The following is a 14,939-nucleotide window of genomic DNA, read 5'->3' as shown; positions in this document are numbered from 1 at the left end:
GTCTCAAGGTTTCAAAGACCTTGAGAAATCACACAGACATGTAAGAAATATGCAGATACATGTGGGAGTACATGGTAGGGTTTAGTGACTGAAATGAAACAGCCGTAAGTCAATGCATCTGCCCCACATGTGAGGTGCAGTACTGCAAGATAACTTTAAAATGGCTAGAAGCAACCAAAACTAAATAAAATATTTCATGAGTATTTTACACATACTCCCTGGAAATTTCCTATACAAACAGGAAACAGTCTGTTCCCCTTCAGCTTAAAACTTATGCAATCCATAGTAGCCTTCTTACTCCATGCTTACTACTTCTGTGTTGGAATTTGATACCCTGTAACAGAGCTAGTCATTTAACTACCTTCATTAAATTGAATACATTTGGCCAGAATCAGATTCATAAGAAGCCACCATTCTCCAAATCAGTTATGACATCATTATTGAGGGTCAGCAAGCAGATTTAACTTAAACTAATTTTTTAATGACAGCTGAATGTTCAGTTGATGGCAGATATCACGGCTAGGAGCCAATATAGTGTATTCTGCTGCTCCAATACAGAAACAGCTTTCTCAAAATCTTGCTTCAGAACCAGTTTAATTTGTTCTTAAAATTCTACAGTAATGAGGACCTCACAGCTTTTGTAGGTGACTAATTCCAATGCTTGAGTTTCTCTATCATTTAAGAGTTCTCCTTTCTGTCTAATCAAATATTTCAGGCAACTTGGGCTGCTTAAGCCTAGACTCCAGCAGACAGAAAAAAAATTTCTTTTCCTCATCAATATATTTTCTCTGTTTAAGGGTTGCATCCCTTATCTATATTCTGAGCTAAGAAACATCAAATTTGTCCTTTTTGTATTCCTCAGAGGCAAGGTTTTCTAGCTCTCTGGTCAACTTTGATGCTGTTTTCTGAACCCTTTGTAGCTCACACCTTTAAGAGGAAAACCTGAATATAGTACTACAGAGGAGATCTTAGCACCAGAGTTAGAATATTATTCTTAATACCCTTTGCATAATAGCTTTCTATACACCTCCATTTTAATGTAAGCAAATGTATAATGTATATACAGAAAATATGAAAGTACACACATCCTTCCATATACACAGAGTTTCTGCAGTGATACAATATCATTATTGTAATTAATACCATTTTCAGTTTTAAAGTCCCTCTTCACAATGAGATCCTTTTCTGCAGAAATGCTGTATTTGAAGGACTTTACCATACCATTTTTACAGCTGATTACTCTAAGTAGAACTTTGTACTCATCCTTAGTGATTTTTTTTTGTTTCAAATCATTAAGTACTTAAAATCTTTCAGAAATAATGTAACTTAATAAGAATGTTCTTGCTAAAGCGACAAGTAATAAGGTAATAGAATGCTTTTTATAGTTTTAGCTGCAGGAAGATGGTGGAATATTGAGCTCTCCAGCTTCCATTTAATTCTGTACAGGATGATGGAATTCCCCCTCATGCCACAAGAGTTACATGATGTTTAGCAGATAACACCAAAAAGCTCAGGGAATTGCACCAAAGTTTTGGATTCGTTTGTTTGTGTCTTTTTAAATTGGCTTATTGCCCACACATGCCTGCAACTATTGAGTTTTACATATATTTATTTACACAAGTAATCGATCTTAGGAAGAAACGCTCCAAAACTAAACTTAGAAGAAATCAGTATTTTCCTGAGAGGAAAAACTCCACTACTTTGTGATCAATCCTGCACCAACAGCTCTATAAACAAGACAAGTTAACAAAAATGTTAGAAGCAACCCCATAAAGTTGGTGCTTCTTCAAGTCTATTCCATTTAAACTCCCTACAGAATAGAGGAGGGGGGAACCCACTCCTGTTCCTCCAAATACTCATAAACAATGCAGATATATCCAAGACAAAATGGGGATAATATGTATCCAAAAAGAATAATGAGACTGTTTTGTGTGAGGGTAGGGAACATTAGGGGAGAGAAATCTCCAGGGAAAATCATTACCCTCTCTCAGAAACAGCTTTTGGAAAGCTACATCTTGCAGAAAGAGCTCTAGGTGGGTAATTCTTTGAAATGAAAACAAGGAGATAAAAGCTCTTGTCAAAGGGAAATGGGATGATTTTCCGAAATTAAAATGTACTTTGAGAGAAACCAAATGCAATGTGGGTGGAAAGCATTCCATTAGCCTTGGAAATTCAGATGAGGTACACAGAAGAAGACAAAAAGTTTGCACACACGGATGCACACCACACATCCTTCTACAGCATATTTAAAATATTGATTTTAGCAAATTTAGATGCAAACTTTTTAATAAAATAGTCTTTTCCTCCAAAGCCTACAAAACATAATTTGAGTACTCAAGACTTTTTCCAAAGCTTTAAGTCATGATGCTGGAGCCATGTGAATTTTTTGAGCTGCAGGCAACTCCTGAATAATTCAAGTGTAATGCTTGGCAACACAGCTGTGCCAGCAGAGACACTGATGGATAGGAAAAAAACAGACTCCAAGAACAGAACCAGAAACTTCTGAGGCCAGTGTCCCTGTCTGACCACTTGGCCCAGATGTGTGCTTAACCCTTACTCTGCAATGTTTTACAACAAGTTTCCCTCTAAGGGCATGGTTGATCCTGGGCAGTTAGTCACCACATCCAAGGAAGCAGGAAGCCTGTCCTACCAAAGGCTCAAACTGCAACAGACTAGTAGACACCAAGCTGCTTGCCTCTCAGGGCTTGAAGGAGTTGCAGATCCCTTGGATCCCACTTCCTGACCTTGATTTTCATTAGTGCTGCATGCTCCAGCTCTAATCCTGCTCTAATATTCCTCACTAACCATTTCACTCACATACCTAAGCTTCCTAGGCTTGACATTAACTTCTAGGTATACTTCTGGAACTGGTGTTTACAGACTACAGCAAACTAACCCCTAACCCAGCAGCTGGGGATGCCTTCTCACACTGCCCCAGCAGCAAGAGGCTGCAGAGACAGCCTGAACAGCTGACCCCAGCTGACCAATGGATATTTTGTGTCATACCATGTAATGCTTAGCATTTAAAAACAGGCTGCAAGTTTGTCAGGGCTGCTGTTGCTTGGGAATTGTCTGGGTATCAGCTGGCTGGTGATGGGCAATTAGAATATTTTGCATTGCTAAATAACAGTTATACTGATTTTTCCTGAAGTTATATTTAGATGCATGAAGATAGAATTTGCAGTCATATCCCAGTAGTAAATATAAGTAAATAAGAGACTGCATTATAAAGAAGAAAGTCCAAGTTTTCTTCATTTTGTTTTATTGCTTACTTCTTGGCTTTGGAAAATTATATTGAAAAAGTGAAGTCAAATTTGCTAAATAGAACTCTATAATATATATATAAAGAAATCTAAAAGTTCCTTTTCTTTGGGAAAATTTTTTCACAGACATCAGGTTAAAAAAGAAATCATTTTCATTTTGGTACAACCACAATTAACTTTAATAGTTAGCTAAACAGCACTTAGAATTCTCCAGAGCAGTAACTACTTTTCTCTTCCCACAATGTCATGCATTCTACTGAGCAGTAATGACTCTTCTGTTCCCACAATGTCATTAATTGATCATTAACATAGTTTCTGTTGCCAAGCAATAGTAAGGTTTCTGCACTGTATTTGACCAAATAGCATTCAGATTACTTAACATACAATGATCAACAGCATTTTCTCTCAGAACAGCATCGTGGATAAAACTTAACCACTTTGGGGGGAATTGGAGACCTCAACATTCAGCTCAGGGTTCAAGAGAAGGGATAGAACCCTGCAAGTTCGTGCAGCATGAGAAAAAACAGGTGATTGTTCAGGCAAACCTGAGAGGAAAAGAGCAAATGGCAATAGTTGCATTCTGTGGGTGTGCATATGCCTTGAAAGAATTTATTGCCTTTGAATCAGAATTCTATGTAAGAATTTGTTATATAGTAAATTTGATAAATAGATAAACACAGTAATTGAACTGTAATTGTTTTAGTAGTTAATTGTATGCTTGAACTAGACTGGAAGAACGCATTTATGTACAAAATAGAGTGAGTTCTTCCAGATAACTGATATGGGAAAAATGGGATAGTTTTCATTTTTTTCTGTATTTTAGAGGAGAAAATGCCTACAGCTCTAAAGAGGGAACTCTAACTTGCCTGGTTTGTTGTTTTTAAGATGGATGCAATATATATCTGACTCTCAAAGAATTCCTAAGTCTCAATATGTTTTTTGCATTATATTGATATGAGCAATATAAAGACATTATCAGTTCACATAACTACACAATTCAATAATATAGTTATTTTTTATTCCGGCAAATGTGAACCATGATTACCTTTTAGGTAGCTTACACCTAAGAGGCCACCAGCACCAGCACCTTTGTGAGATTTTTTGGTTTCTATCAAAACACTTTTGTGGCATCTTTCATCCAAATTAGTCTGAATGTAGTTTCCAGTGTTTCTAAGGTTTGTTTACAAACATGTCACTTTATCACACATTGAGGCAACAAGCTAGTTTAGCACAGATCAAACACGGCAGAACAACTTCACATCACAACCCACTCCTAGACCTAGCTTTCTATGACTTTTATGACTATTAGAAGTTGCAAATTGCATTAGGTTCACATAAATCCTATTAAGAACATTGCTAATCTTTGAAGTTGTAATTTTCCACTTCCTTTAAGTCCTCCATGGGTTAAAACTGACATATATGTATAAACAAGTAGCTCCATTGCAAACAGTTTATCATGGATGAGATTTTACAGGGAATTATGCTACATGGTCTCAGAAATATTTTTGTTGCTTTCCTAAAGCCCTTTAAACCTCTTTAAAGAAACCAAACACAGGGACACTGTACTGTGACATGCATTTGAAATGATACTTTTTGATCTCTTTTTAACTGAAGTGTCTGAGTTGTAGGATAAGCATAGGTCATCCATATGCTACAGTAACCATACTTCCAGCACTCAAATGTAAGAGCCAAAAAGTAAGATCCTGTACTCAGAGATTAAGGACAAAAACTCCTTCATAACAATAACATCTTGAGCTCTTACAGAATTCTCAGCTTTTAAATGATCCTCAGATTTTTTTAGCAAGACGTATTTGAATAAACGATGGCTTTCAAGTGCACTCTTGGAATTGTTTGTAAGTAATTCTAGGTAACATTTCAGGACTTTACTACAGACCAAAGAAGGAGATATCAAATTGGCACTATGTTGAAGACACATGTTGTCCTGATTGCAATAGAGTCTTTAAACACTTGTAAAAACAATTTAAACAAATATTCTGTGTGGGCAAGGAAAAGGCTCTCTGACCCTACATGGTTTATAAGCTTGAATGCATGTTAAAATAGCACACTGGATCTTTGAAAGGTATGTTTGTTTAAAAAAATAAGCACCCTTAAACTTTACTCTGGATTAAAAAAGTAGATTTATAAGATAAAAATAGACGTAGTCAAAGAAAACAAACAGGGACCTCTTACCATGCACTAACATATTGTGAAGTTACAAAACAAAAGTAATTTCTAGATTAGAAATTGACTTCAAAACACATATTCAGAATTTCAAGTTCACAGTAGCATGAGGATACCCTAGGGTATCATGATAAATGTCATGAACATTTAGCAGATATAAAATTAACAAATTAGGTATCCAGTGAAGGGAACACTGCTAATATATTTTTCCTCTCTGATCTGTAACACTTTCTGAACTAAATATGTTATTCATTTATGTAGTGTCACGAAGATTACTATAAGAACTAGACATAAAAGTATGGCTGTGCTACTAAGCAGATGCTTCCTGTGTTCTACTGAACTGCCAACAAACTAGACCTTACCCTCTTGCTGGATTCAACAACAAAGCTGATAGACCTAAATGCCTTCACAACTAGCAACAAAATAAGAGACAAAGCCATACTGACTTTCAGAGAACTGTCTGCCAGTCAAAAGCACATTTTTTGAGGCACTTTATGTGCTATATAATGGGGAAAAAAATGGATGCAGGGGGTTAAAGTCATTGTTCTATGTAAAATTCCACTCACTAATCACAGTCACTAATGAAGATTTCCTCCAGAATAAATTATCTCCCTCTTGAAGCTGTCATATTCTGGCCAAGATCTATTAACTACTTCTTTGCTTCCCTGAACTTACAACTTCAGCCATTTTGTTGCAAATGGAAAATCTACTTTTAATTATCTCTTTATGAGCTTTTTGTTCAAGATTACTATCTCTGATGCAGAGGTTGCACTGAATCTAACCTTTCTGCAGCTACTGTCTTTTCTAGTTTTTAAAATCATTTTACCCTACCTCCTGCTCTTCCTCTCTATGCACTTTCTTTTCTTCTCTCTCTCTCTCTCTCTCTCTCTCTTTTCCTCCCCTTCTTTTCTAGGCAATCAGGTGTGATGCCTTTATTTGTGCTCTACAATTCTTCTTGTCAATCCAGATCATAGCAGTAACAACATCCTGTAGCTACTTATAATGTTGGAAGGTCTTCTGAGACACATTTTGGAACATGTTTTGAATCACTCTCCTGTATAACCAAATACCTTCTCTTAAAGCTGGTGAGAGTGGTTTCAAGTCTCTACAGATCCTCTCCTAAGAAAGGACCAATATTCCTTTCTAAGACACTTCCAACATTCAATCTCTCATCATGCTATTTTTTCCCAAACTCCTGCCTTCACTTACATCCTTGCTTTTTTGTTGCCTTTACTTTTGGCAATTCATTTGCAGGATGATTCATCTTCATCATCCTGATTCAAATTTCCATGGGACTTGAAGAAACCTCTACTTTTAGCATCTCCTCATCATGCTGTTGAATAAACACTGGTATGATGTACTCTTTCAGATGTAGTGACCACCTACATGACTTCAAATTACCTCTTAAGACCCTCATTGTTTCTGTCATTAAGGCACATGCCTGTCATTCATCAGTCCAAGCTAAAGAAGACCAAGTTTGAGAGAGGTGAAAAAGCACACATACTAATCACCCCAAAACAGGATTTTAAGTTAACTGCACTGACTAAGCTTTTGGATTAACTTGGCTTTCCTAACAAAGTCCTTCCTCTTGGAACCCATTTATAATACTGCAGCAAAGTTTAGGTGTCTCACTTTTAACTTCAATTTAGCATATTCCCATCCTCCTTTCTTCTCCTAATCCATGTTGTAAGATAAACTACAACAATTAATACAACAAGAATCAATATAAATTTGCAGCCTGGGTTCTCCACAGCTGTAAGTATGTACTGATACTTAATACCTTCTTGGTTAGACCTTCTTGTGATATTCTCTGCATATACAGCAAAAGGCTGCCAACTTCTCCTTACACACCATTGTTGATAGCAGCCTCTCTTACACACTGTTTGCTTTCTCCAAACTTCTATGATTGAGTCCAGGAGTATAAACCCAGCTGCATCCATTACAGAGGAATTGTATTTGTACACATAGCATGTGTAGCAAGTGCAGTATAATGCTAACAAGATGCAGTATATATTCTGAAACATGATACATCATCATCACTATCTTCTGCCTCTTGTTCTCCTTAAGACTAGACAGCAAATAAACCAATGGCTTTTTTCAGAAAGTAAACTTCAAATGTACAATGTCTTGGGGAGGATTCTGTACTTTAAACATTTAAATAAAACTTACTCAAATCACAATAATGACTTTATAGAATAACATACAAAATATTATAGGTCAGCATATCCAAGACTGAAGATAAAATCTCAGCCTAAACAGAACTATCAGCATAGAGGTTAGAAGATTTCAGTACCATGCATGGAAAGAAATTTGCTCAATCATTCAGATTCCTTGTAATCATTCTGCAGTTATGCTTTTTTCCCACCATTTTGCTCCCTGCCCCCAACCCTCTTCAAAATCTCAGATTAAAGACTTTTTATCTCTTCCTTTATTGGCACAATAATGTGAATGAATATTGCACTGGTTTTGCTCATAGTACAACAGCCTTCTTTAATGAACTTTATAATGCAAGTTACCTAGTGTTGTAGCAGTTGTATTTTTATTTAAATATCTTAATGCGAAGTTCCAACATAGCATAAGAACATGCATAATTTCATGGAAGATGTATAAATACAGACACTACTATGAATTGTCCAATTAAGGGTCTAAACCTCTGCAGCACACATGATTTCAGCAGTTCTTAGTGAGTTACAATGTTTGCTGATGCACTACATTGCTCGACTCATGTACAGCTTGTCAAGGGTCAGGAAAACCCTATCTAGTGGATTACAGTAAATTTTCTAGCTGAAGTGTGAAACCCTCAAGAAAGATTCACATGCATGTGTAGCTGAACTGCACAGGTACTTTTCTTCATTACCTCAGTCCTTTTAATATATTGATGCTCAGCAATTTGAGAACACCTAAGCATGTCTATATTGCTATACAGAGTATTAGCCAAAAATAATCTACTCAGGGTTTCACCTGCACTACTTTAAATCAATCACTTTAATAACTATACTATAATTTTACAATGTTACATTTATATTACTGTTTTTTCATTAAAATGTGGAGATATTAATATTGGTCAAGCAGTCACAATATTACAGCTACCTGAAAGCCTTATGTTTTAGCTATCTTATCCCCCTCCTACTGAACTGAAACTTATTTATATATATCAATCAACATTTGTTGAGGAATTAGGGCTTTATAGAAGCTCAGTGTCTTCACAATAATGAATTGGAGAAGAAAAGAAGCAAAAAAGAGACAAGACTTTACTGACAATTACATGTTTCACCAGCTTTTCTCAGACATGAATTTCTCTGCTCATGCTGATTAGAAGGCTTTAAAGTTAAAAAACCCCTCGTTTTAAACAAATGTGAAAGATTAGTCATTGTTTACACAGTATTTATGTACTGTACCAGTAGATCAGCACAATGTGTTACTATTTAACTATATAGATAATTATTTTAGAGCTGAGTGGGTGTTCAAGTACATTTATCTTCTAAGGACTACTTCTGAAACTAAGACTTTCCCACATATACTTTGGGAGTAGCTCAAAGCACTGAAAGACAGCATTAACAAACAGATGCGCTACTTATAAGCAAATTATTCAGAATCACTTCAAGTGTCTTCAGTAATAACATTTTAATAAAATTGAATATAAACACACTAATGAAAAAGCTGGAAAGGGAAACTAGGGGTACACAGCTCAGGCAATGGTTACACTTATCTGTATTTCAATTCTTATTGTTAAAAGACAAATAGATAATTGATACGTTTAAAAAATGCAGTTGTGATTTCTGTTTGGACTCTTTCCTCTTATAAAGAAACAACTTGAAATCTACACTGATAATGCAAAAAGCAATCCAGTGTTATCTCACCTAGCTTAAAAATAGCCCTTCTTGTTTAAAAATGTTTAATATGAACATGTTGCTTACACGCATTATGAGAATGTTATTGTAATATACAAAAATATAATGATTACTTGCTGAAGTTTACAAAATTGGTACTTAACAAAAGTACTCTCAGAAGTGTAGATGATTGGAATTTGTCCAGTTCCCTCAAGAACAAGCAGTAGTTATTCTAATCTCTCAGCATATATTACACACATCTGCATAAACACATCCATCAACTACCAACACAATCACCTGTAGCACAGACAATTCTCAGTTAACACCATTCTACTTCACCAATAAATGTATTTAATTCCCTACTAGGAAACACAGCCAACAGAAACGTAATCATAGACGTAGAAACAAATTAATATGACTCTAAAAACCTCCAGGCACTCACCAAAAGACTGAATGCAGGTTTCAAGAAGGTCTTCCAAAGTGGCTCCTTTGGCTAGGTGCCCCAAGGGCACCATCATGACCTGAGTATGGTTTGAGAGGCTGTGGCAGTGGCTGGTCTGCTGCAGCTCCAGCACTGATTCAGGGGCAGTGCTGCATGCTTGGGCAGGCTGCCTAGAAGAAAGCACAATAGTGAAGTAAATACAAGAGAGAGTGGCAAATTTTACACTGCATGGGAAAGGAGGAAAGATTTAAAGGACAATTAACTCTTTCTAGTTGGGTTGCTGAAATACATAACCCTTCCCCTTGATATGTACACCAAACAGACTGCTCAGTAAGTGACTTTTTTTCTGCTAAATGTCAGTTGCAGAGCACATGGTCATAGAGCTCCCTGAATGACCTGTCAGGATTATCAGCAGGATAATCTGTTTGTTGGAGAGTATGCAATACCCTACCATCAGATGTCTGTGTCCACCAAAAGTAAAGGAGCAAAAAAATATTAACCACATTGGAAAACACCTGACTAGCTTTATTGATTTAATCTGAGAAGTCACTGTTAAGTAAACAAAATACCAGCACAACCTAATAGTGGAGTATTTCACAATCAAAACAAATATATTAATTTGCATCTATTCAATACTATTATTTCCTAGGTTGCTTTAAAATAGTATACATGAGCAAATAAATGTATTTAATAACAATGGTAAATAAGACCAAAATAAAGCACATATCTAATTTTAGTCTTGTGTTTTACTCGTCTAATACCTTTTACTGCAAGAACACGTATGTTTATGGACAATATTAAAGGCTTTTCATTGCTTGCACACAAGTTCATATTTCTGTATCAAATAGTAAATTAGAACAGTACTGTATTAATCAAAAGTGATTTAATATATTTGCCTGCAAATACCAGGAACCACTGGAAGATCTGACTTGAGAGTATAACCATACAGCTTGCAAAATAACAATAAGCACTGCCATTTCAATGAACCTTGAGTTTATTTCAGGGACTCCTGAAATTTCAGGGATCCTTTGGGTTTATTTCAGACACTCCACAGCCTTCCTAAACAAGTGACTCCAGTGTCTTTAAGGTGCTATCACATAACTTTTCTTGGAACACTATGCAAGACTCTAATAGTGCCAGGAAGAAAAGGCATAAATTTCCTCCAGAGTGTGTTTTACATAGAGATAGTAGAAATAAATTCACAGACATCCCCGAATAGGCACTCCTGCATGAAGCTAAAAAAATGCATGCTTTATGAAGACAGACTGGACCCTAATTCATCCCTGTCAGAGTCCAGCCTCATCCTTACCTTTCCATCTCACTTGAATGCTGGGGAAGCCACGAAACTGACCACGGTGTCATTTACAACCCAACACTGATCCCAGCTAATTTCAAATTCAGGAAAATACACACCTGACCCTTCAGACGCAATACTCATCACTGAGCTCCTCCGTAGTTAGGCTGACAGTAGCTGACACGCAAATATTCTCTACCCTTCCCCCTTTTTCTCAATTTCCCTCTTAGCTTTGTGATCTGACTTCCTGTTCTCATATAAAAAGAACAAGGGCCTGATCAGCTTTCAGTGTTTTCTTTTTACAAGCTTAAGCCCCTTTCCAGCTTTATTCCTAGCTTTATTTGTGCCTCTTCAACACAAGGCAGAGGATCCCAGCAAGTAGTAACAAAGAGTTAAGGCAGAAGATATTTCAGGCTTTGGCAATACCCAGGAGAAAACCTGAAGTTTCTACACCTGAAAAAAGTTTACAGTTATGTGGCCGATTTGGCCATAGTGGACAGGCAAAGCTCAGCCGGTAGCACCTCTGGTTATTCCTTAGAACACATCCTCTCGCAGCAGCCACCCGACATGACAGACGAAAGGGGGACTGAGATGCAGCGGGGGGACGCCTGCCCTGCATTTCCACTGTACACCCTTGGCGGTGGGGTGGACATCACAAATAAGTGACCCCCGGCTAACTGACCCCGGAGCAGGTGCCGCTCGCCCGGCGGGCCGGTGCCAGCCGCGTTCCCGGCCGCCTGCCCCGGCGGTGCCGTGCCGCAGGTAACCGAGCCCGGGCGGCGCTCAGACAGCACCGTAACGTGAGGCTCCTCCACCCGCGCTGACCCGCCTGCTCGGCCACACCGGCATCCCTAAGAGTGAAACAAAATCCTCCCCCGCACACTCCCTCCCGCGCTTCTTTCCCCTCCCTGACCCGCTCGGGAGGACCCGGCCGGCGCCCGCAGTCCTACCCCCGTGCCCCACGGAACCCCCCGCCAGCCCCGCCGCGGGAGAGCCGCACCCGCCCCACCGCCCCGGCGGGCACCGCACGCTCTCAGGCGTGACACCAACCCCGGTGCCCTCCGCCGCGGGGAGCGGAGCGAGGGGGGCATAAAGCAACACGCCAAACTCACTGGTTTTCTCTCCTCTTGCCTAAAGTCCCCATGCCGGTCCCAGCGGCAGCTCCGCCGCCCGGCAGGCTCTGCCGGCAGCGCTGGGAGCGGGTCTGCGCGGGGCGGAGGAGGCCGGGCGGAGCGGCGCGGCCCCCAGCATCGCCTCCTCCCTCCCGCCTCGCCTCGCCTCGCCGCGCTCCCGCTCCCGTCTCGCCTCGGGAGGAGTCTGAAACCGATTCAAGTAGGGCAGCGGCGGCGGCGGCCGCCACCCGTGACGAGCGCTGGCGGAGATCTTATCGGCAGGAGGAAGTACTGAGCTGGGGCTGCGCTTCTCTGAAGCCGCCGGCTTTACTAAGTACCCGCACGCGCTCGCAGCGCCCAGCTCTGAAGCCGCCACAACTTTTTTCCACGGCACCACCTCGGCCCGGCCCGGCCCGGCCCGGCAGTGCAGGAGCTGCCCTCCCCTCCCCTCCTCTGCTCCCAGGGCAGGCTGCTCCGAGCCGCCGGGGTCCCGCGTGGCTGGGCCCGGCCGCGGCTGGAGCGAGGGGCGATGCCGGCCCGGCCCCTCCGCCGCCGGCCCTGGTGGGCGGGCGGGGGGCCCGGCGAAGGCCCGGCTCACCGGGAGGGGCCCGGCTCCTGCAGCTCGCCCGTGGGACACGCGGCTGGCCCACCAAGTGAGCCTCTGTGCCGTGCTGAGGTGCCCACGTTGATGATTGCCATTTTAAAGGCTTATCCGGCACCTGACGCTGTCCCTCCAGTTTAACTGCAGAGCAAGGAGAGGGGCCCCAGTGGTTTTCATGGTTCTTGTATCACGATTAGGAGTTTATGACTGCTCTTCCAACTCAATGTTGTCAGCTTTTCCGATTCTGAGAAGAAATGGCCAGGCAAGAAATCTGAAAGAGCAAAGTCACCCTATATCTTGTAACCGAAATTTGCCCAAATGGTCTTTTTTTGAGAAATACGCTTAACAGAGCAGTACAAAATACAGGGTCCCGGAGATGCTGCATTATCATTGTTTTAGAGCTCAGTTTATGTTTTTAAACATTACTTAGTCATCATAATGCTAATGTGCCTCACACCAAGATTCAGATAGATTTCATGAACTGGTTCTTTAATTCTAAGACTAACTGACAAGGTTCAGATACTCAAAGTAATTTTCTGCCAACAATCTAGGCACATTACAGGTTTCCAAAATGATCAGTTTTGCTCACTGGCTTTTCTCAGAGGCAGTGATAAATACCATTATCACAACAGGGACTGGGGCAACTTGACTTTTGCTTTGCTGAAGAACTTCAGGTAAAAGGAAAAACCCTACATATTCCTGGCAATCACATTCAGTAGGTGCCATTTTTTAAATAAGTTGTAAGGTCATTCCTAGCATAGAGCTTGGAGTCCACTATGGTTTAAGAAACACAAATACATTAATATATATCCAAGGTCACATATCGTCCTCTGTGGCAGTTGTGTTGGTAAACCAATCTCCTGGCTGAATTGTACTTCAGAGAAGTACATCCCAGCCATCTTTCCTTTTTCTTTAACACATTTTTCTTAACAAGTTCACATGCATGCAGACATACACACACAAATAGATGGAGGTTAGACAGAAAGAGTACGTTCTGGCTTTGTGGCCTGAAAGTAATCCATAAGTAAATCTTACAGTACACAATCTCATACAAATATTCAGTTTATATGCCCAGACAGCAGCTCTGACATACTGACCCTTGAATGTGACCTTCTGATGAAATGGTCTCCTAGTGTAAAGTAGATTCATGCTTGGTTTGTTATCAGAGGATCAGAGATATGCTCTATGGAAAAGCAAGATATTTCTTCTATTCCCAGAGCTCCACTCAGTAGTTAATTGCTTTAAAGTATAACATGATACTAAGCCACCATGCTAGCAGAGTTACAAGATGCTTATGCCTAGGACAGACCATATTGCTCCCAAGGGAACATGACCAGCTAGATATTTTGGTACTCATGTGCTCAGATTCCTGGAAGATTTTGCAACCATAATAACTTATAAATTGGATTTTACCATCAGAACCAAGTGAAAGAATCGTCTTACTGCCTCAGCTCAAGCTGGATCTTTGGAGTTTAGTTGCTCATCAAGATACACCTTTTCCCCGCCAAATTACTGCAAGACCAAAAACATAGCTTGGCCTTGAATCAGAGTAAAAGTAATTTTCTGAAAGCTGTGATTTCAAATCTATTTTAATGCTATTTTTCCTGGGTCCATACCTGCTCTTTAGAATGGACCAACTAGTGGTGCATGTGCTACCATACAGTGGGTTGAACACAAAATCCGGGCAAAAAATAAATTAAGACAACCTAAATAAAAATTATACATGTTCTTTCATACAGTACTAATTATTTAAATCATTTCACCACCCACTCATATTAACTCAACTGTTGCCACAACCAAACAGTGCATGAGAGCAAGACCATACATTTTCCCAGTAGCACTTACTTAGATCTATTTAACATAGATCATTGTAAAAGCACGGCCTCATTCTGAAAGCTCTTCAGTGTCCTTGTTGTGTGGGATCATGAATGAGAAGGGTCCTTGGCACTGACATCTGATATGTGTCAGGGTCAGTAGACAACTTTAGGGAGTCAAGCCAGATAATATAGCGTAGGAAGCAGTTCCAGAAAAGGAGAAAAGCTTGCTAACATAATTGGGAAGAAGAACAGAAAATAGAAACCTTCGAAGAGTCACTGTATGAAAAGTCAACATTGCAAAATCTTATGTAAACTAGGTAGTAATCAGAGTCATTGGATTTAACAAATTGTCCTCAGTGAGAGCCTACCAGCAACTGCACATGAAAAGCTTCCATCTGA

General features: G+C 39.9%; 1 protein-coding gene across 2 annotated transcripts in view; it reads right to left on the bottom strand.

Moving 5' to 3' along the window:
* The window catches only part of RASGRP1 (RAS guanyl releasing protein 1), a 38,002-nt gene extending 25,645 nt beyond the window's left edge, over positions 1-12,357 (bottom strand). The window contains exons 1-2 of one of the 2 annotated variants that reach the window (XM_036383242.2): positions 12,123-12,357; positions 9,717-9,886 (exon numbers count right to left, since the gene is read on the bottom strand). In XM_036383242.2, coding sequence (XP_036239135.1) covers positions 9,717-9,886; positions 12,123-12,154 — 202 coding nt within the window. In that variant the 5' untranslated portion in view covers positions 12,155-12,357. Of the gene's footprint in view, positions 1-9,716; positions 9,887-11,025; positions 11,124-12,122 lie in introns of those variants that run through there. The other variant, XM_036383241.1, reaches the window with a different exon arrangement.
* Positions 12,358-14,939: the final 2,582 nt, after the last annotated feature.

This window comes from Molothrus ater, chromosome 6 (assembly GCF_012460135.2).
Source record: "Molothrus ater isolate BHLD 08-10-18 breed brown headed cowbird chromosome 6, BPBGC_Mater_1.1, whole genome shotgun sequence".
NCBI classification, from domain to species: Eukaryota; Metazoa; Chordata; class Aves; order Passeriformes; family Icteridae; genus Molothrus; species Molothrus ater.
This window is presented reverse-complemented; position numbering and strand designations above follow the sequence as displayed.